The 27,804-nt window shown below is 42.6% G+C and overlaps 1 protein-coding gene across 1 annotated transcript; it reads left to right on the top strand.

The window, feature by feature from the left end:
* Nucleotides 1-145: 145 nt before the first annotated feature.
* LOC144258993 (arylsulfatase D-like) lies at nucleotides 146-27,804 on the top strand. Its single transcript, XM_077807150.1, has 10 exons — nucleotides 146-291; nucleotides 4,767-4,916; nucleotides 7,298-7,419; nucleotides 11,867-11,989; nucleotides 16,408-16,831; nucleotides 19,111-19,247; nucleotides 19,464-19,598; nucleotides 24,189-24,351; nucleotides 26,517-26,638; nucleotides 27,434-27,804. Exons 1-10 carry the CDS (start codon nucleotides 146-148, stop codon nucleotides 27,802-27,804), a joined length of 1,893 nt encoding a protein of 630 aa, XP_077663276.1.

Here is a 27,804-nt window from a genome sequence, read left to right as displayed (position 1 = left end):
AATCCCTTAGAGAAGTTTACGCTTTTTAAGGAAGACTCTAATTTGCCTTTATTCCCTCTCTGGCCTTCGTAACATTAGCTTTGCCAGGGCTCTCTTTCTCAGAGTTCCTGCTTCCGGATTTGCAGTGCAGGAATCTGGCTTTCAGATGGGAGTCGGCCAGCAGTGTTCTGCCACTTGTACCAAGGGATCGCACTCGAAGACCTTTCCTTTGTCCAGAAGGTGTGTAGGTCCGGATCCTCTGGAACATGGTCAGAGCTTTGTATTCTTTGTGCCCTCTGCACAGGCTCCCAGGTGTTTTTGAGCCATACTCTGTTTTGATGCAGAATTTTATTTACAGGATGTTTCAAAATAGTAAACCCTAGGCAGTAAAAGTCTGTTTTTCTTGACTTTTGTCTGGCTTTCAAGTCAAATTGCATCTCTTCTCTGCTAGCTCCTATCTGCCCTTGTCTCCAATTGTCTGCTTAATCAGAACTGCTGCCTTCAGACGGGGTGGCTCACTGTGTCATAAACAGTGGAAAACAACATGGGCAGTGTTAAGAAAGGAAAATAGTAATTCATCCCTATTTCCTCTCCTCTTTCCTTCTTTGATCCCTACAAACTCAGCTCTATCCAGTTTGGGATTTGCTGGATTGTGACAAGCACAGATACACTGGGGAAAAGTTTGCTTTCAATTTCACCATCAGTGGAGTTACTGTGCATTTATAAAAAGAAAAGGAGTACTTGTGGTACCTTAGAGACTAACAAATTTATTTGAGCATAAGCTTTCAGCTGTAGCTCACGAAAACTTATGCTCAGATAAATTTGTTAGTCTCTAAGGTGCCACAAGTCCTCCTTTTCTTTTTGCGAATACAGACTAACACGGCTGCTACTCTGAAACCTGTGCATTTATACTGGAGTATCTGAGAGTTTTGCACTCTAGTTATATTTCATGTGACCTGTAGTAATTCTCTGGTTAATTTACTCTTACATGCCCTATTTTCCTCATACATCTCCTTTGTTACATTTGTTTCTATCACTGATTTTCTTCCCTTCTCTTTTCCTGCTGTCCCATCTGAAGGAAAATCTGCAGGTTTATAGATTGATAAGGTTTAGGGCCAGCAGGCACTATTCACTCATGTAGTTGGACCTCCTGTGTATCACAGGCTATTATATTTCACCCAGTTATCCCTGTATTGAGGCCAATTACTTGTGATTATGTAAAGTATAATTTATGTAAAGCCAAAGCATATCTGCCAGAAAGACATCATCATCATCATTTGATGACCTCTTCCCTTGGTAGTTTGTTCCTATGATTAATCAGCCTCACTGTTAAAAATATGCTCCTTATTTCTTTGAATTTGTCAGGCTTCTGCATCCAACCATTGGTTCTTGTTGTTCTGTTCTCTACTAGATTAAAGAGCCATGTAGTACCGAGTATTTTCTCCATGAAGGTACATATGCACTGTAATCAAATCACCTCTTGATCTTGTTTTTGATAAACTAGACAGATTGAGCTCTTTTTAAGGCTCTCACTGTGATATTTTCTCCAGCCCTTGAATCATTGTAACCTTTTCTGCACCCTCTCTGCTTTTTCAACATCCTTTTTACAATGTGGACACCAGAACTACGTGCAGTATTCTAGTATTGGTCTCACTAATGCTGTATACAGAAGTAAAATCACCTCCGTACTCCTACTAACTACTCCCCTTTTTGTATATCCAAGGATAGCATTAGCCCTTTTTGCCACAGTATCGCACTAGAGCTCATGTTCGGTTGCTTGTCCACTATGATCCCTAAATCCTTTTCACAGTCACTGCCTTCCAAGACACAATCACCTGGCCGGCATTCCTTGTTCCCAGATAGATAACTTTGGTATGTATTTGGCTGTATTAAAATACTTTTGCTTTAAAATGGGCCCAGCTTACCAAGTGATGCAGATCCAGATGAATCTTGCAGCAATGCGTGCCCTGAAATTCTGCATGTGTTGTAATTTTCCCTGTAAAATTCCATTACGTTAAAATATATATTTTTTTCTCTCCTGGTCTGTTCCTTTTGCTTGTGGAGCCTATTCCTTCAGCCTTTTGTACACATTCCTAGATTGATCAGTTCCTCACTTGTGATTAGACAAGCAGTGCAGGATGCCAATTTCTCATGTAGGCTTCATTCCACTTAGAATTAACTTAGGGTGACCAGATAGCACGTGTGAAAAATCAGGCCGCCGTTGTGGGTAATAGGAGCCTATACAAGAAAAAGCCCCAAATATTGGGACTGTCCATGTCAAACAGGACATCTGCTCACCCTAAATTAACTAGAAAGGACAGTTTGGGGGCCTTTTTAAAGGAGGATATGATAATGTTTTGACACCACATATGTTCTTTAAGAAACATGAGTGGTTATGCATGCTGTGGGTGAATGAACAATAAAAATATTGTTGCACATGGTACATTCCAATTCCACATTTCCTTTTTACCCTAGCCTACTCCAACAATACATAATTAGATCTCACAATGCCCTTGTTCCATACTTGGGGAAATACTACTGAAAGGCCATCATCTCTAGGTATGAGCACAGCAGCTTAGGGCATCCATTTGAAACTGTAGCTGGAATGTACATTAGGCAGCAAAATTCTATTACCCTGAGCAGGAATTTATTTTGGGTTGATAACTCCAGTGTCATCGACAAATATTTAGAGCCTCACGCTGTGCAAAAATTAAGGGCTAAGACATTTGTAGATACTAATAAAAGCAGCTTTCATAAAGTCAAACTGCCTTGATTTTAGTAGTAGGAGAGAAGAGAGAGTTATTCCTGTCAGTCCATTTCAGACAAAAAAATGCCTGCATGAATTAACCTGCCCTCCTAGGGGCTGTTGTTTTTCCTCCGGTGTAATGTATTACGCTCCAATATCTTGCATGGCTATTACTGTATCACCCTGTGTGCTCTTTGCGGGAGTTCATAATACCAGTACAACATGGTGTAACTTTTAAGAGCTATCTTCAACTGCACTGTGATCAGCAGCCTCCCTTCCTGAGGACAAGTAGTATGAGTAAGTGGAATTCTCAAAGTTGCGTCCAGACCCAAGTTTCTCACATGACAATACATAGCCATGCCAAAAATTATTAATAGACGATTGCATAAGGACAAGAACTTTGCTCTTAAGCAATTCATTGGCTGCAGCTGCATATTCCTTATTTACAGTATGAAGCAGATTTATCTTTTATACCATTGAATTGTTTCTAAATATGCTTTTGTTTCCAGCTTGTTTGTGGGGTGACAGCTATTCTTTCCATACATCATATTTTTGGAGTAAACAACTTGACAGCAATTCTTTAAAAGCTAAAGGCTTAGGAGTGGATTGATATTGGGAGACTCTTTTCTCGTGCAGTACTATAGAACTGCTACTGTTCTTACTCCAGCAAAATTACTGATTCCCTCACCAAGGACTTTGCAAGAGAGAGAAATGTGGAGTCAGGCTCAAGGAATGTAATCTTTAACTGACATTTGGAGCAGCTGAGAACTCTTCAAAAGCTGACCCTGTTCAAGACAGACATACTTAGTATATTAGAAAGTGTGAAAAAAATGGGATTTAGGAGCTTAAGTCAATTTTGAACATAAGAACAGCCATACTGGGTCAGACCAAAGGTCCATCAAGCCCAGTATCCTGTCTTCTGACAGTGGCCAATGTCAGGTGCCCCAGAGGGAATGAACAGAACAGGTAATCATCAGGTGATCCATCCCCTGTCCCAGATTCTGGCAAACAAAGGCTAGGGACACCATCCCTGCCCATCCTGCCTAATAGCCATTGATGGAAACGTATCTAGTTCTTTTTTGAACCCTGTTATGGTGTTGGCAACAACATCCTCTGTCAAGGCATTCCGCAGGTTGTCTGTGCGTTGTGTGAAAAAATACTTTCTTTTGTTTGTTTTAAACCTGCTGCCTATTAATTTCATTTGGTGACCCCTAATTCTTGTGTTTTGAAAATTTTACCCTCAGACTATAATCCTGGAGCCAGCATGAAAGCCAGGTAAATGGGAAAAGGAATCCTCTCTCCCATGCAGGCCTGTAGTGGGAGACCTTTGCAGAGCTCCTCCACAGAGGCAGCCCAATGACTAGAGTAACCTACTTGGGAGCAGGGAGACCAGTACGTGGAAGGAAGGAACAGATGGGAGGGTACACACAACAATGGAGCCTTTGCCCTTCTGTCTGTCTCCTGTTCACAGCAGGCCCTGTGGAGTTTAGCTGTACACCAGAGGTGAAAGTAAGCCAGTATGGCCCGGTACTGGTAAGAAAGTGCTGATCGTACCAGCAGGGCAGCTGATGGGGAGGGGGGCAAAAGAGGCAGCTGCCCTCGGGCCCAGCATTTTAAAGGGCCTGGGGCTCCAGCTGCCACTGCTGCCACTGCACCTGTGGCTGGAGCCCCAGCCCCTTTAAATCGGCACAGGCCAGGCAGCGCTGAAGGGCTGGCAGGGGGATTTTGCCAGAGGCCCCGCCGCTTCTGGGGGCCCAGAGTCGCCCCCTCCCCCCCCCCCACCTTGCCCTGGACCCCGGCTGCCCTGCATACTGGTAAGTCATTTAAGCTACTTTCACCCCTGCTCTACACCCACCCCTGTATCTAGTTCCCACTTCCTCATGCAGCAGACCCGCTGCCAGCAGCGCTCTCCTCGGCCGTGGAGGCAGGGGCTACATTTTGTCCTAAGTTAATTCAAACCTTGGCTCGTATTAGCATTTCCGTTGTGAACAGTACAGTGGTTCATACGGGTAACGACTTAAGTTGTTTTACTATATTTCAGGAGCTACCTAACTGCTCTGCTGGCATTATGCATATTTCCAAAGACATGTGGAATGAGTGTCGCTGTGGATTCTAAACCCAATATTTTACTGATAATGGCAGATGATCTTGGCATTGGAGACATAGGTTGCTATGGTAACAATACCATAAGGTAAAGGCTCTCTCATTACTATATGTATGTGTTTAATTTTTTCAAGTAGGCTACATGTTTTACAGGGATAAAATAAGAGAAGCTCCAGCCCCAATGACTTTACAGTCCAAGGCCCCAGTCTTTCAATCACTCATGCATGCACTTAGCTTGATGCATATGAGTAGTCTTCTTGTAGTCAATGGGGCCAGCTCACATACAGTTAAGTCCATGTGTATGTACTTGCAGGATTAGGGCCTACATGTACAATAAAAAAAGAAATGGGGGAAGGAAGCAACATTATTATTTCCACTCGATCTGAATTTCCTTTTATTTTCTGTCCATTAACCTCTGACTACATGTTGTATCATTATTATTTACCCTTTGTCTATCTCTACATATATCTTACACTTTATCCATTTCTACTTTTTTTATCTATAAGCCTGGCTCTTTCTGTGCTATGCTTTTCCTCCAACCTTCATCCATTTTCTCACTCCTTTCTTCCGAGTACATGAGGCCTCTGCCCACTGGATCCTGTGGGCTGGCACTCACTAATTTACTCATGAGGGATGGCCCACAAGGCCTGTAGTCTCCCAGTTAGCCTGGGTCTGTAGCAGGAGCAGAAGGGCTTGTTCCACCTGAAGAAGCTCCGCCTTTTTTATAGGCAATCCCAAAGAGGTGGTAGGGGGTCTCCTCCTGCCTCACATGGCGGTGCTGGGGTTCCAGAAAGGAGCACTGTAGACTTCCTGCCCCCATTGTCCAGATCTGCCATTCGTGGAGGTAGGAAGGTCTGTAAGGCCTGTTTCCCTCCTCCTACTGCTGCAGTCCTACCCCCTGGGAGAGTTAGAACCTTATAAAAATATCATTGTGTAACTATATTATTATTTGCTGCCATATATAATCTGTAGTGTCAACACTGAACAGTAACTGCTTGGCTCACAAAAGCTCCAGATACCTGATAGGAGGTTTTGGTTCAGTGAACTCCAAAATATAGGGTTATAAAAGTGACATACAGTAGAACCTTAAAGATACAAACACCAGAGTTATGGACTGACTGGTGAACCGGATACCGTGTGAAACCAGAAGAATCAGGCAGCAGCGGAGACAAAAGAAAAAGAAAGAAAGCAAATACTGTACTGTGCCTGTATTATATCTTAAAGGTAGGCACATCTGGGCTGCCTGTCCTCCCCTCACCCCACTCCCATCCGCGGGGCAGCCACTTACATCTAGGAGTGAAGATGCTGCGTCTGCCAGCCCAAGGCAGCTGGCAGAGCAGGAGCAGCACTGGGGTCTGCGTTGTTTTCACACCTTCCCCCGGCCAGGAGTTTGTGGGGGGGTGCTGTTTTCACACACCCCTCCCCAGGCCAGGATGGGGACGCTGTTTTCACACCCCTCCCCCGGATGGGAGGGGGACAAGCTGTTTTCACACCTCCCTCCTCTGGCCAGAAGGGGACAAGGTTGCAGTCCGATGCAGGGAAAGAAGCTCCCTGCAAGAAAGATGCCAGCACTGAGGAGGGGATTCAGCAGCTGCTGGAACCTGGCTTGGAGTGTCAGCTGCTGAAACTGGAGCCCGAACTGCACTTTGTTCAGAATTACAAACATTTCAGAGTTACAGACAACCTCCATTCCCGGGGTGTCCTTAACTCTGAGGTTCTACTGTAGTCAAAGCATTTGAATGGGAAATCATTCCTTCTATGTTCAGCATCCCACTTACATGTTTCAGAGTAGCAGCCGTGTTAGTCTGTATTCGCAAAAAGAAAAGGAGTACTAGTGGCACCTTAGAGACTAACCAATTTAGGTGGGCCATTTCCAGCAGTTAACAGGAACGTCTGAGGAGCAGTGGGGGGTGTGGGGGGGGGGGAATAAACATGGGGAAATAGTTTTACTTTGCTCATCTTAAGTGATCACTCTCCTTACAGTGTGTATGATAACACCCATTTTTTCATTTTCTGTGTGTATATAAATCTCCTCACTGTATTTTCCACTGAACGCATCTGATGAAGTGAGCTGTAGCTCACGAAAGCTTATGCTCAAATAAATTGGTTAGTCTCTAAGGTGCCACTAGTACTCCTTTCCACTTACATGTGTAATTGCAGTAGTTTCATTTTTGCAGACTAAGCTATATTTAAAACCATTGGCCACATTTATTCCTGTGTTAACTCATTCAAATCAGTGGAGTTACTTCAGGGATGAATTTGGTCCTAGTTCTCTAGTGGTGAAAGGCTACTCAGCACTGTACCAAACATTCTTAAAGTATACATATAGCATAAAAGAGCAATGCTTCCAGGGAAACCATGTAAAAGCTGAGTTAGTTTCGATTTCTCTTGTAATAAGTTTCATGTATGTATCCTTCAACTTGCTACCTACTTGTGTTAACATATGCCTCTTTTGTTTGTTCTTTGTAGGACCCTTAATATTGACCAGCTGGCCAAGGAAGGGGTGAAACTTACTCAGCACATTGCTGCAGCTCCACTTTGTACTCCAAGCAGAGCAGCTTTCCTGACTGGCAGATACGCCATCAGATCAGGTTGGGCACGTTTTTAGTGATACAATGCTGTCTATTTAATCAGCTGAGCTCTGGTGATCATCAGTAACAAGTCAACATCTATCAACAGTCCCCAAATAGTGAAATATAAGATAATGCAGTAATTTTCTATCCTAAGTAGAAGAAAATACTCTATTGCTGGTATCTCAGATTTGTTTGGTAACACTTGGTAAACAATGAACTTTTGGGGCTGGGAAGGGTTAACATCATTTTACAAACCTTCAGCATAACCGTATGAAAAAAGTCAGAGTCACATTTAAGTGTCTTACAGTAGGAGTGAAAGGATGCCAATGTAAAATGAGATTCTTCACATCTTTAGCTTTTACAGAGAATGCTGTGTCCACTTTCTTGTGTTCTGCTGAGCTTGAAAGCTATGGACGAAGGGAATACAGTGGGTTCTAACAAGCAATGGTCAAGCTGTGACAGTTTAGAAAACCCTTCCCATTTATTTAAAATCTTTTGCAGTGGGTGATTGACATACCACAATAATTTCTATATAGAGTGGAAGATCACAAAATTATACAAAAAGAGAGAAATTATTGTATTTTAGGTCAACATTGCAAGGGAGCAAAGGGCTGTTATCAGATATTAGATAACATAAATTATATTCATGATATTAGAATATCAGCTATTTTATAGACTCTAATTGTGTTTTTGACACTATAAAGAGACCAAATATGTAAACTTTTAGCTTTTCAAGATATTGTTGACAGCTAATTATTCTTTGTAGTCCTAGCAGTCTCTTGAGGAAGAACTTGACTTCCCTGTGCTGTTTTGAGTGGTTATGTCTTTATCATATACTCATATCATATGCAGGCCTTCTAACTACAGAACTACAGAAAAAAGAAAAGGAGTACTTGTGACACCTTAGAGACTAACCAATTTATTTGAGCATAAGCTTTCGTGAGCTACAGCTCACTTCATCGGATGCATACTGTGGAAAATACAGAAGATGTTCTTATACATACAAACCATGAAAAAATGGGTGTTTACCACTACAAAAGGTTTTCTCTCCCTCCACCCTACTCTCCTGCTGGTTTACCTTTTGTAGTGGTAAACACCCATTTTTTCATGGTTTGTATGTATAAGAACATCTTCTATATTTTCCACAGTATGCATCCGATGAAGTGAGCTGTAGCTCACGAAAGCTTATGCTCAAATAAATTGGTTGGTCTCTAAGGTGCCACAAGTACTCCTTTTCTTTTTGCGAATACAGACTAACACGGCTGTTACTCTGAAACAGAACTATAGAAGTGACTTTTAAGCTGATATAAATGTGAACGCTAGCACAAAATATTTGAGAGTTATAAACTGTGTGGTATGCAGATTTGACATTGGTCTTAGCTTGCCTAAACTTGTGTAAACCAAAGACATGGAGGAGATAAATATACTTTTGTGTTTAAAGCCTAGGGACTGGGTTTCATTCCTTCCTGCAGAATGAGGATAATATTTATCTGCCTGACGCTGGTGTCATGAGACTTAATTGACGTTTGTGATGAATTTTGAGACTCTTGGGTGGAGATCTATCTGGCCCCATTACCAGAAGGCATTACTGAGTGTCTTGCAACCTTCAATGTAGGGAAACATTATCTGCATTTTTCAAAAGGGGAATGGAGGCAAATCAAGACTAAGGCCAGACGGGACGACTTAGTCTGACCTCCTCTGTATCACAGGCCACCACCACCACCCAGGACCCACACACTAAACCCAACAACTGAAATTAGACCAAATCCCACAGGAGACTGTTATGTGTCATAGGCAGAGAATAAGAGGGACAGACTGCCCAGTGTCTGCGGCCCCTGCAGTCGTATGAAAAAGATTGAGTGAGATATAGCCAGAAAATTATGGCAGATGACCCACACGCTGCAGAAGAAGGTGAAAACCTCCAAAGGTCACTGCCAATCTGACTGGAAGAAACTTCCTTCCCGATTGCTCATATAGTATCATTTTGACCCTTAGCATGTGAGCAAGAACCAGCCAGCCACATACCTGAGAGAGAGAATGCTTGGTGCCACCTCAATGGTTTGCCAAAGATAAGTCCAGTGTCCCATCTCCAGCTTGGCCATTCCTGATGCTTCAGAGGAAGAAGATTAAAAAACAAACAAAAAAACCTCCCAACAAAATACATTGGAGTGCGGGTATCCCTTCCTGACCCTGGCAGGTAGCCAGCTGAAAGCCTGAAGCATGAGCTTTAGGAAAATAAGACCTAAACCAGATGTCAGTCCCAGGGTTGCTGAGATTCTCCTACCAGCACAAGTAATTCTGTCAGACAACTGCACTCATAAATCTGTCCAGCTCTCTCTTGAAAATAGTTAAGATTAACTGCAACTCCTATTGGAAGGCTGTTCCAGAACCTCACCCCTCTGATGGTTAGAAAGATTCTTCTAATTTCCAGACTGAATTGTTCATGGTGAGTTTATATCTAACTGTTCTTGGGCTGACATTGTCCTTTAGCTTAAATAGTTCTTCACCTTCACTAGTATTTACCCCCTTATGTATTGAGAGCAATTATATTCCCTCTTGGCCTTTTTTTTTGCTAGACTAAACAAGCCAAGTTTTTCCAGTCTCCTCTCATGAGATAGGCTCTCCGTTCCCCAGATCGTTCAATTAGCTCTTCTCTGCACCTGTTCCAGTTTAAATTAATTTTTCATGAACATGGGTGACCAGAATTGCACACAGTATTCCAAATGAGGTCTTGTCCAATGGCGTTAATACTTCTCAATTTCTACTGGAAATGCGTCACCTGTTACGTCCTAGGATTGCATTTGCCTTTTTCACAGCTACATCACATTGGTGACTCACAGTCATCTTGTGATCGACCCCACACCCAGGTCTCTCTCCTCCTCTGTCGCTTCCAACTGATGAGACCTCAGCTTGTAGCAGAAATTCTTATGATTAGATCCGAAGTGTGTGATGTTGAATTTAATCCCATTTGTATCACTCCAGTCTTCCAGGTCATCCAGATCTTCCTGTGTAACCTTTCCAATCCTCCTCCGAATTGATGATGCCTCCCAACTATGTATCATCAGCAAATGATCATCATTAGCACACTTATATTTTTTTGTACCAAGGTCATTAATAAAAATATTGAATAAGATTGGTCCCAAGACTGATCCTTGAGGAATTCCACTAGTAACCTCCCTCTGGTCCAATAATTCACCTTTCAGCCTGATGCCTTCTCCCCTTTTAGACAATTCCTCATCCACCTTACGATGCTTGTACTGATCCCCACCTTCCCTAATTTAACTAAACATTTCCAATGTGGTACCATGTCAAATGGTTTGCTGAAGTCCAAGTATATTATATCTACTGCACTTCCTTTATCTAAAAATCAGTTATTTTCTCAAAGAACAAAATCAGGTTAGACTTGCATGATTTATCTTTGGCAAACCCTTGTTGTGTTACATCCCCTTTACCATTTACCTCCATTAATTTAATTATTCTGTCCTTCACAATTTGTTATAAAGCCTTGTATACTACTGAGGGCAGACTAACTGGTCTGTAATTGCCCAGATCATGTATTTTTCCTCTTTTCTTAGCTATAAGTAAGATGTTAGCAATTCTGCAAGTCACATGGTACTACCCTTGGCTAGATAGAGCTGTCTGTGACAGAGCAGTGAATGGAACCCAGGCTTCCCAATTCCCAGGCTAATGCCCTAAAGCATGGGCCATCCTTCCTCTCTGATGCAAAAAACAGTGCCAAATATTATTTGTTTATTGTCTTGCTCTGTCCTTGACCCATTGAAGCACTTTGATACCGCAATAATGCATGTGGTGCAAATACATACATTAGTATATAAACAATCTGGGACTGCTACATTTTATTCTTATGGCCTTGATCCTGCAAGACTTATGTGGGGGTGCTTTATGCTCCATGAATAGTTCCACAGGTTCAAAGTTAAGTGCATGCATAAATCTTCTATGCAGTAAAAAAGAAAAGGAGTACTTGTGGCACCTTAGAGACTAACCAATTTATTTGAGCATAAGCTTTCGTGAGCTACAGCTCACTGCATCCGATGAAGTGAGCTGTAGCTCACGAAAGCTTATGCTCAAATAAATTGGTTAGTCTCTAAGGTGCCACAAGTATTCCTTTTCTTTTTTGCAAATACAGACTAACATGGCTGTTACTCTGAAACCTGTCATTATGCAAGGCACTTCTATGCAGTGTCGTTATAGCTGTGTTGGTCCCAGTACATTGGAGAGACAAGATGGGTGAGGTAATATCTTTCATTGGACCAACTTACACTGGTGAGAAAAACAAGCTTTTGAGCTAACACAAAGCTCTTCTGTCTCACTCACCAACAGAAGTTGGTCCAATAAAAGATATTACCTAACCCTGCTTAAATCTTGGCAGGAGTGTGGCTTAAGCAATGAAAACAATGAAAAATCAAGCAGAAAATGACTCGGTGTATTTTGTTATGTACTGCAGGCATGGCTTCCAGTAATGGGTATCGTGCCCTGCAGTGGAATGCTGGGTCAGGAGGACTCCCTGTAAATGAAACCACTTTTGCCAAGGTGCTGCGTCAGCAGGGTTACACCACGGGACTTATAGGTATGTAGGAATATGTTTTATCGTGAGTCGGCACAGGAACGATTACCCGGATGTTTGGGAGACTGTTTGGGTTTTTATTTTCTCTTAACTGTCTGTCAGTCACAGATGTGTAGCCCCTGAGCAGGTGAAAAAAATACCTAATAGATGCAGGTGTCTATATTAATAATAGTGGTAATAATACCTTACAGACTTTGAGGCCAGAAGGGACCATCGTGATCATCTAGCTCTTATATAGTGCTTTTCATCAGTAGATCTCAAAGTGCTTTACAAAGGAGGTCAGTATTATTATCTCCATTTGACAAATGGAGAAACTGAGACACAGGACTTGCCCAAGGTCACCCAGCAGGCCAGCAGCAGAGCCAGGAATAGAACCCAGATTTCCTGAGTCACCATCCAGTGCTCTATCCATTAGGAAACACTGCCTCTCTGATATTTATGATAACTGTACACTCATCCTATATTTTAACAAACTAGCACTGTTTAATATTTGTAGTGTGGAAAGACCTAGAGACTCCCAATTGGGGCTTGTGGCCCTAATGTGGTAGGTGCTTTACCCACGCATAATGCAAAGACAGCCCCTACCCCAAAGATCTAACATTCCCATTGAACATTTAATCATCTGAACCCAAGGGAGCATAAAATAGGAGAAGTAAAATATGTCACAAGAAGTGGCATGGTTACAATGGTTAGAACAACTGAGCTTTGTACTAGGTCCAGGAGCCTTTCCAAAGCTTAACAAAACTCTCTCAGTGCTTCCTTTGAGATATAGATATACACACAGAGACAGAAATCCAACAAAGGAAGGACTTTAATCATTTCTTTTGGCTTTAGAGGGGGAAAGGGATATAGAAATTAACAGCAGGTAGGTAGTACACAACTGGCTAATATAATATGTTCCCCACTCATAGGTAGGTAAGCCCAGCCATGTTCAGAAATAGCTTGTTCTGCCTCTGGATTATTAAGTAGCATTTTAAAATGTGAAGTACTATCCAAATGTGTGATGGTATAGCATAGAAGTCAAGTCATTGGTACTGTTTGCCTTTGTAACCCCTAATGGTAGGTGAGAAGAGCAGGTGCTATTTTCTGAGGAGGAGGTCTGAAGACTAATCCAGGAATTTATTTGTTTATTTATTTATTTACCGATCACAGAATAAAACCAAACAATAAAAGATGAGTATGTAAACACACAAGCAGAGATACCAAAAAATCCGAGGACATGAAATCGCTTGAATTTGTTTATTGACGAATCATCACGAAAAAGAGAATGTTTTGATTTTTCATCAGAATATTTTTGTGCTGATTCGTTTAGGTGAATTTCACCCTTTCCCTGGACTGTTCCATACTTGCTAACCATTACCATCAAACTTTTTCCTCAGCAAAGGTTATTTTTAACTCAGTCTTACCAGCTCCCGATACAAACTCAGTGACCACTTTCATTTTGGCTGTTGGCTCTTCCAGTGAATCAAAATGATCCTTCTTCAGGTAGCAGTCTGCTTTTTGACACCAGTGGAAGATTCCTCGCATCTTGTTTTACTTGCTCGCAAGATGGATTTTGATGTGATCTAGTGTGCTATTCCACCTTTGCCATCTTGGATCTAAAGTTTTTGAGACTCGTGAACCTTTAATACATACCCAAGTATGTGATAAACCCACATTTTTTAAAAAATTAAAAAGTGAGGTAATGGAGGAAAATTTAGTATTAACATAGTTGCAAACCTCATTTGCTGCCTCCAGTGCCCGGGGTCCTCTCACCCCCATTAGTGAAATTTTTCTGGCGAACCCCCAGTGACGTTCTGCGAACCCCAGTTTGGGAACCACTGGTCTAAGGGTAAGCCCAGTGTTAGTGGAACTCGAGTCAGCTGAAAACCTGGGGCTTGAGTATTTACATTAATTCTTAATCCTATGTTGACAATTTTCTAATCTGGGCTTGAAACTGGGGCTCTGGCATCTACACCGCAGCACACAGCCCCGAGTCAAACCAGCCATATCCCAAACTCCCTAGCACCCTCCCCAAATGTGGTTGCTCCACCCCTTTGACTGTGATGCACTGTGGGAAAACTTGACTGTCCACCTTGCATGTTAGAGGAAGTTTGAACAACCCGCCAACACAGCCTGCCGAGGACTCATTGTGGCCTGTGCGCTCTGAGCTACTGGAGCCAGCCACGTGAAGGAGGTGCCTTTTGAAGAAACTTCTCTTGCTTGTGCTTTCACGCTTGTGTCAGGAAATGGGCAGAGCTTCTATGAGACACTGATGGACCTTTTGGTGGCATTTTCTGACCCACCAAAGGCACCTGACTGATTTTATGATAGAGCAGGAGGAGGCAGAGTACCCAGGCATGGCAGACTCTCACTGGCTGATGCTGCTCACTACACTCAGTATAGCCTCTGATTGCCCCCACGTACACCGGCACTTCTGACACAGGGTCACACGCACAGACCGGTGGGATCACATCTGCATGCAGAACTGGGATGACCAGCCATGGATCCAGAACTTTCGCATAAAGAATTTCACATGATGAATTCAGGGGCCAACATGACTTCTACACAGCACCATCCCGGCTGACTAGGTCATCGTGCACAGTGCCCAGCACTCGATCAAACCCCTCATAAAATGGGCATTTGGCTGGCGAGTTACTTGAGGTGCAGTTCTGGTCCCTGGTCTTCCGGCACTTGCTCTTCAGCCTCTTAATCCGCTCCCTGCCTTGCTCACCAGCCCAGAAGATTTGCAGCGCTGTCAGTTTTTTAGCTATCTGCTGATATGTGGGATAATTCCAGGTAGTCTTACTAAAGTCTATGATTTTACTGGCCTCGCACCAGAGATTCACCAAAATCTGGCTGTGCTCCCATGATCATTAGGCAGCGTGCTTTGCAAAAGGCTTGTTCTGTTCAGTTTCTGTTGTAAACACAGAAGGTTCTTTGATGGTATTTGCAGCTTGGTGGTCAGAAGACAATGGAAGGTTTAATGCTGACTTGATGAGCTACTGCTGCTGCTGCTCACCAAAAGGGGTGGCTTCCATTTTCACTGCAGGTGATTGGAGATTGTTGGGATAGAGAGGACAAAGGAAGTTGGCCCATGGAATTGTAGGATACTTTTGGCAGACTTACAGGACGTGAGTTAACCAGGACTGTGTCTATACTGCAAAGCAATAGGGCTCTAACTCTGGATCCTGGCTTGACAAAGGCTCGGACCTTCTAGCTCCAGATGGTCCTAGGATCCTAGGTGTGAGCACGAGTCTGAGAGATTTGTATGTAGATGGAAGGAGGATTTGGACTCAAGCCAGAGTCTGAGCCCAGGCTTACGTTGCAGTGTAGACATCCCCTTACTAGAAGCTGTGTTCATTTTATATAAGCTGGAAGCAATTCTTTGTGCATATCAAGTCAACAAGAGAACAGTTTGCAGTGCTTGCAAATTCATCTTTCATATTTTTTCTCGATTCGTAATAAGAGGAAAATCAGGCATTTTCTGTTGGAATTTGGGATTACTGGTTTATACAGAAGAAAGAATAGAGGATTAGATACTGGTATGGGTCTGACAACCTGAGAAGACTTATTTGGGGAGGAGCTTATAATGCACAGAGATTTTGGAATTAAGTTTAGGTAGACCATTGCATGTGGATTTATAAATCTCCTTAAATACACTTGGACATAGGAAATGTTTCTTTGTTTAGGATTAAGTTCTGAGTGCTTGCCTTTGCAATCTTAAAAATGTTTTTACGTCGTTTTTTGTGGGTTATATATAAAATATATATAAACTGAATCGTAAATTGCCATATGCCAAAATTGAAAGAATAACTGGTATTCATTTTGGGGGAAGAGTTACATCTACAGCAAACTAGTGGCATTGCTTTCACTTCACATTTATTATTGCTACAATTGCCTACATTTGTAGAAAACTATTATTTCATAAATGTTGGTACATGTGTTTCCTGTAGTATGTTTCAGTATTCATTTCTTATATGGCTGCATAGATGCAGACTAATGTTTTTTACAAAACAAATCCCTTCCCTGGGTAGCTTAGTCTATGGCCTCAGAAACCCCGACAGAATCCACAGAAACTTTTATGCCAGTATGGAGTTCTACGGGCTTCACTGGAATTCCACATAGGTGCAAGGATCCACCTATGAAGATCTCTTTTTAGATTCAGGGCCTGTGTTAAGACAAGCACAGTAAAAGACTGCAGACACAGGGAGGGACTGAAATCCATGGTTCTTCTTCCGAGTCTTGCACAGCAGGCACCTGCATTGCAGTGCTAACTCCATCTTTTACAAGTGCTTTTTAATGTTCTAGGCTGGAAGTTTCAAAGGAACCTAGGGGATTTATGTGCCCAACTGCCATTTAAATGAGCACTTAGCTCTCGTAAGGCTTCTGTGAAAATCCCAACCCTAACAATTGCCTTTCTTTGTTTATTTAACTTTCAGGGAAGTGGCATCAGGGTATGAACTGTGAAGCCCTCAATGATCACTGCCACCACCCTTCAAACCATGGTTTTGATTATTTTTACGGCATGCCTTTTACTCTCCTAAACAACTGTCAGAAAAACAAACCTCCCGAGTTGGATGCAGCCCTTCAAGCCAAACTCTGGCTTTACACTCAAATAATTGCCCTTGCTGTGCTCACAGTTATCATTGGAAAGCTTACTGACTTGATTTCCGCCAGCTGGAAAATAGTCGCCTTCTTTGCCTTAGCTGGCTCTCTTTTTTTCACTTCCTGGTACTCCAGTTATGGATTTGTGCAATATTGGAACTGTATCCTGATGAGGAACTATGATATTACTGAACAACCTATGAAATTGGAAAGGACGGCTGCCCTCATGCTTAAGGAAGCAGTTTCATTTATTGAAAGGTAACTAAAGGCCTTCCTTTTTTCTTAAAGGAGACGAGATCCCAGGAGTTTTTTAAGATCCTTGGTGCAAGTGGAGTTTTTTGCATAAGCTGTTAATGTCTCTGGATAATTCTTTTTCAGATATTTTTGAAACACATAAGAAATTTCTGCCCACAAACACATTGCTCACTGACTTGGTTTCTGGAGCCAAGAAAACATGTATGAATGACGTGTTAATGGGGAGAGCATTTTGAGTATTGACAACAAATGAGTACACCACGGATTCGACTTTATTTCAGCAATCCTGGATCTGGAACTACCTGGAGCTTTTCAGATAGGATAGAGTTTAACCAGGTGACATATGTGACCAAGGACTTGTTTTTCAATTTTTTTATTATTTGCAAAACAACACTGTGTAGCTTCTCCAGCTATCAACCAAACGCTAAAAGATTTTTTCTAACTAAATCTATCTCTTCATATTTATCATGAAAGAATGCTGGGCCAAAGTCCATGGTATCATCTGAGGTGTAAGTCTTCGCAGAATTGGGACCACCTTGTTAACCCACATGGGTGGGATTTTCAAAAGTGCCAGATGATTTAGGCTCATAAGTCCCAGTGAAAATCAGTGGGGTGCATGCTCCAAAATCACTTAAATGCTTTTGAAAAGCTGTAGTGAGAGAATAAGTAATTTGTATGGAGATCTTGTGATGGGCTGCAACCTGATGACCCATACTCTCCATTGTGCCAGTGAAGAGTGGCACCATTACAGCACAAGACTGCTGCAAATAAAACATGCTTTTTGGCAATCACTTATTTTTTAGGTTTCCATTATTGTCCCCCCACACACACACACTACTAGCCTGTCATCCCCTCTTTTAGCTTTCAGGCTGCTCTTTCTCTCTTGCCAGCCCCCCATCTCTGTTAATGGAGGGCTGTTTCTGGTCCAGCGCTACATAATCCAGCAATTCTCCTACAGTGGTTGCCAGGCTATTCTCTCTGTGGCTTATATTGCTCTTACTCCCTTTCAGACATCTTTTTTTTTTTTTTTTTTACATAAGAATATAGACTAATTAACCATAGTAAATCTGACTGTTTGATCTATTTGGTCAGGTATCCTGCCTCCTGCAGTGGCTCATCCCCTTTGGTGCTCATCTGGAAGGGAACAAACTACAAAAAGCCCCATGAGACATCCAGATAACTGTACTGTGCTATACATAGCAGATAAAACTTCAGGTAAAAATTTCAGAAGTGCTTAAGTCCCATTTTCAAAAGTGGCATAGACACTTAGGAGCCTGTGTCCTACTGACTTTCAGTGACTTCTAGTCAGTGGTTGGCAACCTGCAGGCCGCATGCGGCCCATCAGGGTAATGTGATTGCGGACCGCGAGACATTTTGCTGACATTGACCATCCGCAGGCCTGGCCCCCTGCAGCTCCCAGTGGCCGCGGTTTGCCGTTCCCAGCCAATGGGAGCTGCGGGAAGCGGTGGGTCGCAGGAACATGCTGGCTCCCACTTCCCACAGCTTCCATTGGCTGGGAATGGTGAACTGCAGCCACTGGGAGCTGTGGGGGGCTGGGCCTGCAGACCGTCAGCATCAGCAAAATGTCTCACGGCCCGCAATCAGATTACCCTGATGGGCCGCATGCAGCCCGCGGGCCGCAGGTTGCCCACCACTGAGTTAGATGCTTAACTCACTTAGGCACTTTTGAAAATTCCTCTAGGCATCTATTTGCATCTTTAGGCATCTAAATACTTTTGTAAGTAAAGGTGCATAAATTGCTTTGAAAATTGGACTTAGAAGCCTCAGAGGTGTTTTTTAAAAATTTACCCTTCCTGACTACATGTGATACCTTGAAGTCTGACATTTATTTCTGCCTAACTGTTCCATTATCATGTGTCCCTCTTTTTTCTTTCACCCAGTTTACAGCCTTCCATGGTGCCACGCTCTCTCTTTCTCTTTATTACGGAGTGGAAAATAGCTAAATTTTGTGTTGAGGTAAAGCCCTCTTGTGAGGAGCTTCTGAGATCATTCTCACTAGGGAAATTGTTTTGAAAATATATACTGTTTGGTGCATTGTAATGCAAACCCTTCTGGGGACAGACATTACCCCCCAAAATAGCTAGTGTCATCCATTGTGCACATTACGAGACAGAATGCTCTGGACGGGCCAAATTAAGATCAGTGGCATTATGTCAGGATGAATACGGTGCTAGTTATAATGTATGTGTGTACATGTGTGAATGTGAAAGCTTCTAGAATTTTCCAAGTGCACAACAAAAATATTCATTTAATTCTTTAAGAAACAAGCATGGACCATTCCTCCTCTTCGTTTCCTTTTTACATGTTCACACACCCCTTTTCACCACGGAGAAATTTCTTGGGAAGAGCAGACACGGCTTATATGGAGACAATGTAGAAGAAATGGATTGGTTGGTGGGTAAGTGTCCTTTATGAAAGAGACTTTCTTTAAATGTATCAGTGTAAAAGTGAAATACTGATATCGACCAAGCTTTTAGAGTCTTAAAAGCTATTAAAGGTTTCTGCAAGGGCTCTGCAAAGCTTTAGTGTCCTGATCATTTTAATTAGATCTTGATCTTTTTGTTTGATTCATAGCAAAGTTTTGACTGTTTTTCTGTCTTTCTTTAATTTACAGGCAAAATTCTTGATGCTATTGACAAGGAAGATTTGAAAAACAACACATTCACGTATTTTGCCTCTGACCATGGAGGACAATTGGAGGCTCAAGAAGGAAAAACTCAGCTAGGTGGCTGGAATGGCATATATAAAGGTAAGAAATACGTTACGATTTCTTTTAAGGTTAGAAATGCAATAGAAAATTAATGTGCTTGACTAACACTGATGGGCTCAATGTGAGTTGGGTCCCATCTGGGGTGAAAAGCTGCTTTCTTCTTCTGAGTCAACAGTGTGCCCTTGTTGCCAAGAAGGCCAATGGCATTTTGGGATGTATAAGTAGGGGCATAGCCAGCAGATCGAGGGACATGATCGTTCCCCTCTATTCGACATTGGTGAGGCCTCATCTGGAGTACTGTGTCCAGTTTTGGGCCCCACACTACAAGAAGAATGTGGAAAAATTGGAGAGAGTCCAGCGAAGGGCAACAAAAATGATTAGGGGTCTGGAACACATGAGTTTTATGAGGAGAGGCTGAGGGAACTGGGATTGTTTAGTCTGCAGAAGAGAAGAATGAGGGGGGATTTGATAGCTGCTTTCAACTACCTGAAAGGGGGTTCCAAAGAGGATGGTTCTAGACTATTCCTAGTGGTAGAAGAGGACAGAACAAGGAGTAATGGTCTCAAGTTGCAGTGGGGGAGGTTTAGGTTGGATATTAGGAAAAACTTTTTCACTAGGAGGGTGGTGAAACACTGGAATGCGTTACCTAGGGAGGTGGTAGAATCTCCTTCCTTAGAAGTTTTTAAGGTCAGGCTTGACAAAGCCCTGGCTGGGATGATTTAATTGGCGATTGGTCCTGCTTTGAGCAGGGGATTCGACTAGATGACTCCTGAGGTCCCTCCCAACCGCGATATTCTATGATTCTATTCCTGGTTCTAGCCTAGATGTCATGTGTAACCATGGACAGCAAACTTAATCTCTCTGTGCTCCATCTTGTTTCTCTGAAATGAAGGTATTAAACTTGCCTGTCTCACAATGGTATTGTGAGGCTTGCATAATACCTGTAAATCATTGTGAGTTCCTTGGATGGAAGGCTTCAGAGAAGGGAAAAATATTTGTATTAAAATAGTTATTAACTGATCTTTTGTAGAGAGCGAGGGAAAATCGTAAGGAGAAGTGGTACCAAAAAAAGCTTTCTTCTTTGTGTATACAAACTCTTGACATTCACAAGCTTCAATGGCATTTTATGGAATCATTCCTACTAGATAGTAAATGTGAATGATTTCCATGCAGTCAGACAAATTCAATTATCGTTACTTATTGTACCCCAGAAATCATAGATACATGGGTAATCAGAACAGAAAAGGAAAGGAGGAGTGTGCTGTCCCTCACAGTGAGAAGGCAATCACTGCACGGTTTTGTTGCTTTCAGTATACTCTACACAAGACAAATGCTGATCAGAAAGCATGTAAATGTTTTCATTTTTCAAACTGCAGCTTGTATTAATTTTGCAACCTGGCCTGACTTCTAGTGCAGCACTGGCCAAGTACACAGCCAGGGGCAAAGACTTGAAACTGTGACTCCCTGAGCTGTGGAAATTGTGTTCTACTGAAAGGGAGAGTTTGCCTGCTTTCAGAGAGGGGAAGGAGGAACTTTTCCTAGCTCCTGGCTCTTCCTTATGCACCTGGACTGTAAAGTGGCTCTGATTGCTGCCATTGAATGGAAGCAGTACTTATAGATTTGGTGAATGAGTCTGATGGGATTTGTAGGGCGAGCAGCGAAAAGACATGGAAACCTGATGGCTATATTGGGTGTACCCAACTGTACCACAGTACACATCTTTTCTTCAGCACATAAGCAATCTGAGCATTCTGATGCTTGATCTGTGTAAAAATCTTATTCTATCTATATCTGTCTTATTCCTGTGTACAATGTGGTTAGGTTTCAGAGTAACAGCCGTGTTAGTCTGTATTCGCAAAAAGAAAAGGAGTACTTGTGGCACCTTAGAGACTAACCAATTTATTTGAGCATGAGCTTTCGTGAGCTACAGCTCACTTCATCAGATACATACTGTGGAAACTGCAGCAGACTTTATATATACACAGAGAATATGAAACAATACCTCCTCCCACCCCACTGTCCTGCTGGTAATAGCTTATCTAAAGTAATCGTCAGGTTAGGCCATTTCCAGCACAAATCCAGGTTTTCTCACCCTCCACCCCCCCACACAAATTCACTCTCCTGCTGGTGATAGCCCATCCAAGGTGACAACTCTTTACACAATGTGCATAATAATGAAGTTAGGCCATTTCCTGCACAAATCCAGGTTCTCTCACTCCCTCACCCCCCTCCAAAAACCCACCCCCATACACACACAGACTCACTCTCCTGCTGGTAATAGCTCGTCCAAACTGACCACTCTCCAAGTTTAAATCCAAGTTAAACCAGAACATCTGGGGGGGGGGGGGGGGGGGAAAAACAAGAGGAAATAGGCTACCTTGCATAATGACTTAGCCACTCCCAGTCTCTATTTAAGCCTAAATTAATAGTATCCAATTTGCAAATGAATTCCAATTCAGCAGTTTCTCGCTGGAGTCTGGATTTGAAGTTTTTTTGTTTTAAGATAGCGACCTTCATGTCTGTGATTGCGTGACCAGAGAGATTAAAGTGTTCTCCGACTGGTTTATGAATGTTATAATTCTTGACATCTGATTTGTGTCCATTTATTCTTTTACGTAGAGACTGTCCAGTTTGACCAATGTACATGGCAGAGGGGCATTGCTGGCACATGATGGCATAAATCACATTGGTGGATGTGCAGGTGAACGAGCCTCTGATAGTGTGGCTGATGTTATTAGGCCCTGTGATGGTGTCCCCTGAATAGATATGTGGGCACAATTGGCAACGGGCTTTGTTGCAAGGATAAGTTCCTGGGTTAGTGGTTCTGTTGTGTGGTATGTGGTTGTTGGTGAGTATTTGCTTCAGGTTGCGGGGCTGTCTGTAGGCAAGGACTGGCCTGTCTCCCAAGATTTGTGAGAGTGTTGGGTCATCCTTTAGGATAGGTTGTAGATCCTTAATAATGCGTTGGAGGGGTTTTAGTTGGGGGCTGAAGGTGACGGCTAGTGGCGTTCTGTTATTTTCTTTGTTAGGCCTGTCCTGTAGTAGGTAACTTCTGGGAACTCTTCTGGCTCTATCAATCTGTTTCTTTACTTCCGCAGGTGGGTATTGTAGTTGTAAGAAAGCTTGACAGAGATCTTGTAGGTGTTTGTCTCTGTCTGAGGGGTTGGAGCAAATGCGGTTGTATCGCAGAGCTTGGCTGTAGACGATGGATCGTGTGGTGTGGTCAGGGTGAAAGCTGGAGGCATGCAGGTAGGAATAGCGAATTGCAAATTGGATACTATTAATTTAGGCTTAAATAGAGACTGGGAGTGGCTAAGTCATTATGCAAGGTAGCCTATTTCCTCTTGTTTTTTCCTCCCCCCCCCCCCCCCCAGATGTTCTGGTTTAACTTGGATTTAAACTTGGAGAGTGGTCAGTTTGGACGAGCTATTACCAGCAGGAGAGTGAGTCTGTGTGTGTATGGGGGTGGGTTTTTGGAGGGGGGTGAGGGAGTGAGAGAACCTGGATTTGTGCAGGAAATGGCCTAACTTCATTATTATGCACATTGTGTAAAGAGTTGTCACCTTGGATGGGCTATCACCAGCAGGAGAGTGAATTTGTGTGGGGGGGTGGAGGGTGAGAAAACCTGGATTTGTGCTGGAAATGGCCTAACCTGACGATTACTTTAGATAAGCTATTACCAGCAGGACAGTGGGGTGGGAGGAGGTATTGTTTCATATTCTCTGTGTATATATAAAGTCTGCTGCAGTTTCCACAGTATGTATCTGATGAAGTGAGCTGTAGCTCACGAAAGCTCATGCTCAAATAAATTGGTTAGTCTCTAAGGTGCCACAAGTACTCCTTTTCTTAATGTGGTTAGGGAAAAACATTTGACTGAAAGTTCAAATAAGGGTATATGGTAGCTTTTGTATTATTGAGTTTCATGTTTCTGGTCTTGAAGTTCTTGGGTAACTTTTTCAAAACCACCTAAGTGACTTTGGAGCCTAAATCTCATTTTCAAAAGTGAAATAGGCACTTAGGTTTTAGACTCCTAAGTGACTAAATCCTACATGCTGAGTCACTTTTGAAAATGTTAGCCCATGTCTAAACAGAACCAATCTGTACTGAAACTCTGAATTAAAATGGGGGATGAGGCTCTTTATATGCTTTTTTAAGACGTATTTCATACCCTTCAGTCTTGTGTGTTCTCAGAGCGTTTCCAGTCTCTCCCTTTTTGCTAGGCCATGGGGCTATTTGGTGTAGGCTCTCAAAAGTTTCATGTCGCCCCATTCTGACCCTACATAAGGATGTAGACTAACAGCTGAGTGCAGGAAGAGCTGTGTGAGGGGAAAGAGAGAGAAAATTATTGCCAAAGAACATATATTTGAAAGCTTGCTTGCCCATTTTCCCATCTGTCCCAAGCTGCAAGTCATTGCAACAGACATTAATTACACACACCCTCCCAGTTTGAGGGTGTGTTTGATTTTTACTTTTTGAGTGATTCTGTGCATCCCTCTCGAAGTTTATGAAATCAGAACTTAACCACTGAATTAAACCTTTGCAATGTGCTGCTGCCATCTGTCTCTAATTTCATGCACAAGTCTAATGTCTGTTAATGAGTCATAACTGTTATATGTCACTTTGCTGTAGGTGGAAAAGGCATGGGAGGCTGGGAAGGAGGCATCCGTGTGCCAGGGATACTTAGATGGCCAGGAGTCTTTCCTGCTGACACAGTTATTGATGAACCTACAAGCCTTATGGACATTTATCCCACAGTGGCTCATCTGGGTGGAGGGATAGTGCCCCAGGACAGGTATGGAGACAACAAAGTATATTCACTCCCTATATCTGTAACAACAATATTGCTGCTTTTGCTCTTGATAAACTTTACATTCATTGTGTGGTATGCACACTATGGGTTAGAGCATGTAGTGCATGGGGGTAGGATAGTTGTCAGAACAAGGAAACCGCAGAGAGTATGAAATGAACTATTTAAGGGTATGTCTACAACTGCAATAAAAACCCTGCAGCTGGCCCATGTCAGTTGACTTGGGCTCGCAGGGCTCAGGCTCTGGGGCTATAACATTGCTGTGTAAATGTCTGAGCTTGGAATGGACCCCAGCCTCTGAAACCCTCCCCGCATGATTCTCAGGTCCCAGGTTCTAGCCCAAGCCCAAAAGCCTACAGTGCATGTCACCATGCCTCAGTGAGTCACATCTGAGAACACCAGATTCAGGATAAACTGCTGAGAAATAGGCTGGACTCACCTCCAGCTGCTGGTTTTTCAATCATTAGATATTCCAAACCAGTATCAAAAGTAAACTTCTGTCTCACCACACTGGTTAAAAAGAAGTCAAAAATGCAGTCTCCTTAGGCATTTCAGCCCTTATTTCACCACCCAGACACTAGACTTTATGATGAGTGGTTATTGAAAACCAATTTCATTAAACAAAGGGTTCTTCTGATCCCAAGAGATCAGCCACATACCTAGATCAATATACAACTCAGATCCTACCCAAGAATCATAATATCTAAATGTTTATTTATAAGAGAAAAGAAAGAGAGAGTTAAAGTAGTCAAATAAATTATATACGTACATTGAAAAGTTCTTGGATCAGGTTTGTAGCATTGATATTACAGACTGCTGGCTTGTAAAGTCTCTGGTAACTTCCAACCGACTGGAAGGTCCTCAGTCCCCTGGTTGGAATGCTCCTTTTAGTGTAAGTCCATAGCCCAGAGATCAGAGCAGGAAAGAGGCAAAATGGAGATGCTTCCAGGGTCCTTTATACCTTCTCCCATGTGGAGGGACTGTTCTCAGTCTTAGTTTGTGGAAAATTAGGGGCACAAGGTGGAGTCCAGGGTCACATGAGCTTGTCACATGTCCTTGCATGCCTTGATGACTCATAGGAGCCATTACCCATATTCTGGCTCAAGCATGTACAGGAAGGCTTACCGGGTGGGAACAAGCTTCTTCTGTGGCCCATTGTGATATTTAAGTGTTCTTTAATGGGCCATCACCTTGAATAGCTCATTCACAATGTGCTGGCCAGACTGGACGTAAATTACCTTGTGGGTGTTATCCCAGGAGCAAACACATTTGAAATCTAGATCTATGTAGCCAGTATTCATAACTTCAGATACAAAATGATACATGCGCATAAACAGGATAATCCTACTCATCAAATCATAACTTTTCCATTTACACCTTACATGATATACTTGGTATAAGATTTGTTGCAACTGTCCAACGAGTGGCAATATTAATTATATAAACAGTCATGCTCTAGTCATACAGCACCACAGTGCAATTTTACAGCCCCGCAGCCCGAGTTCCGCTTGCCCAAGTCAGCTGATAGGGGCCAGCCCTGGGTGTTTTATTGCAGTGTAGAACTCTGAGTGGGGAGGCCATCCCCCGAATGCCACACTCCTCTTAATTGCAGAAGTGTCAGAAATATACGCGCCGGGGTAATATTTTCAAAAGCACCTAAGTGCCTTAAAAATGGAACTTTTAAGTTACATAGGAAAGAAAAAATTATTCGTCAGTGTTATTACAAGAGAACTATTAAATACTAATTTAGGCCCCAAATCAGGGATGCACTTATGTGCTTAAATCCACCCCTATTCAGGAAAGCGTGCTTAAGTGCTGTTCTCTTTAGGGATGCTTTCCTGAATAGGGGTCTTAGTCTTCCATAAGAACTAATTCTTTGTAAAAACTGTTTGTGTACTATTCAATAGGATAAGTCTGAATTTTTGTTTTAAAAGCATTTTATTTAGGGATTTACAGTATTTGCTTAACTTTTCTCTAATAGCTGTTCTAAATGTAGGCTACGTGCAGCAGGGAAATTATAAACATATAAACATGTAAACCATCTGTAGACGTAGTGCCAGTGGCACTAAGAATTTTTTACTGCAGAGTGAGTAATAAATACAATATTTATTGTCCCAGTTTGGTGACTTCTCTTATCTCCATCACATTAGGGTAGTTGATGGCCGGAACCTGATGCCTTTACTACAAGGAAAAGTTCAACAGTCAGAGCATGAGTTCATGTTTCACTACTGTGGGTCATACTTACACGCGGTGCGATGGCACCAAAAGGACAGTGAGTATAGACATTCTCCCCATGATGGATACAAACTCTAGCAAATATTTTCTCCTCATAGGAGCAGTCAACATAGCAACCACTAACTGATTTTTTCTTTTTTTTTTTGCAATAATACTTAGGCCAGGTCTACACTGGCAACTGAATAACAAAACTTTTGTCTTTCAGAGGTGTTAAAAAAAACACACACACCCCGAAAGACAAAAGTTTTTTGCCAACAACAAGCGCTGGTGTGAACAGTGCTTTGTCGGCAGGAGCACTCTCCTGCCGACAACGCTAATGCCGCTTTTTTTGTTAGCAGGAGAGTCGACAAACAGCAGCTACACTGCTCGACTTTTAGCGGCACAGCTGAAGCGACACAGCTGTGTCACTAAAAGCTGCATAGTGTAGACATAGCCTCAGTGAAGTTCTCTGTGCTTGGCCCAAGTTCTGTGGAACCTGTGGATTGACTCCTGAGGTTCTTGGTAAGTCAGAACTGTCATGGAAGTCGTAGTGATGTCTAATGCCAGCAGGAGGTGCACCACAACAAAGGACTCTTTGCAATCAACATAGAGAAAAGATGTAAGCAGAAGTTTAATGAAAACACCTACTGTACCATCCTACAGACGTTTTCATCTCCACAACATCTAGTGCTTTCAAAATCAGTATCTGTTCTGAAGGACTTTAAGAAGCCTTGTAACCTTGTGTGTTTTCGTTGGTAAATGTCTTTGTATTCCTTCAAGGAGCACTCTCAAATACCAGAGTACTATGTTATACTCATCATTTAGTCCCTATATCTGATTTCTCTCCTGGCAGGTGGGGCACTGTGGAAGGCTCATTATGTGACCCCAATATTCCATCCAGAGGGTGCTGGAGCGTGTTACGGAAGAGGAATTTGCCCTTGTTTTGGGGAAGGTGTAACCCATCATGACCCTCCTTTACTCTTTGATCTCTCCAGAGACCCTTCCGAGGCCAAACCTCTATCACCTGGCACTGAGCCCCTGTTTGACACAGTAATAAGCAGAATAGAAAGAGCTGTTCAGGAGCATCGCCAGACACTGACTCCAGTCCCACAACAGCTCTCTTTGTACAACGTTATGTGGAAGCCCTGGCTGCAGCCGTGCTGTGGGACATTCCCGTTTTGCTGGTGTGATAGAGAGGGTGACAGTGCACACCCTGCTCTGTAA

Source organism: Eretmochelys imbricata, chromosome 1, assembly GCF_965152235.1.
Source record: "Eretmochelys imbricata isolate rEreImb1 chromosome 1, rEreImb1.hap1, whole genome shotgun sequence".
Classification (NCBI taxonomy): domain Eukaryota; kingdom Metazoa; phylum Chordata; order Testudines; family Cheloniidae; genus Eretmochelys; species Eretmochelys imbricata.
Note: the sequence above shows the minus strand (reverse complement) of the source record. Positions and strands in the feature narration are given on the sequence as shown.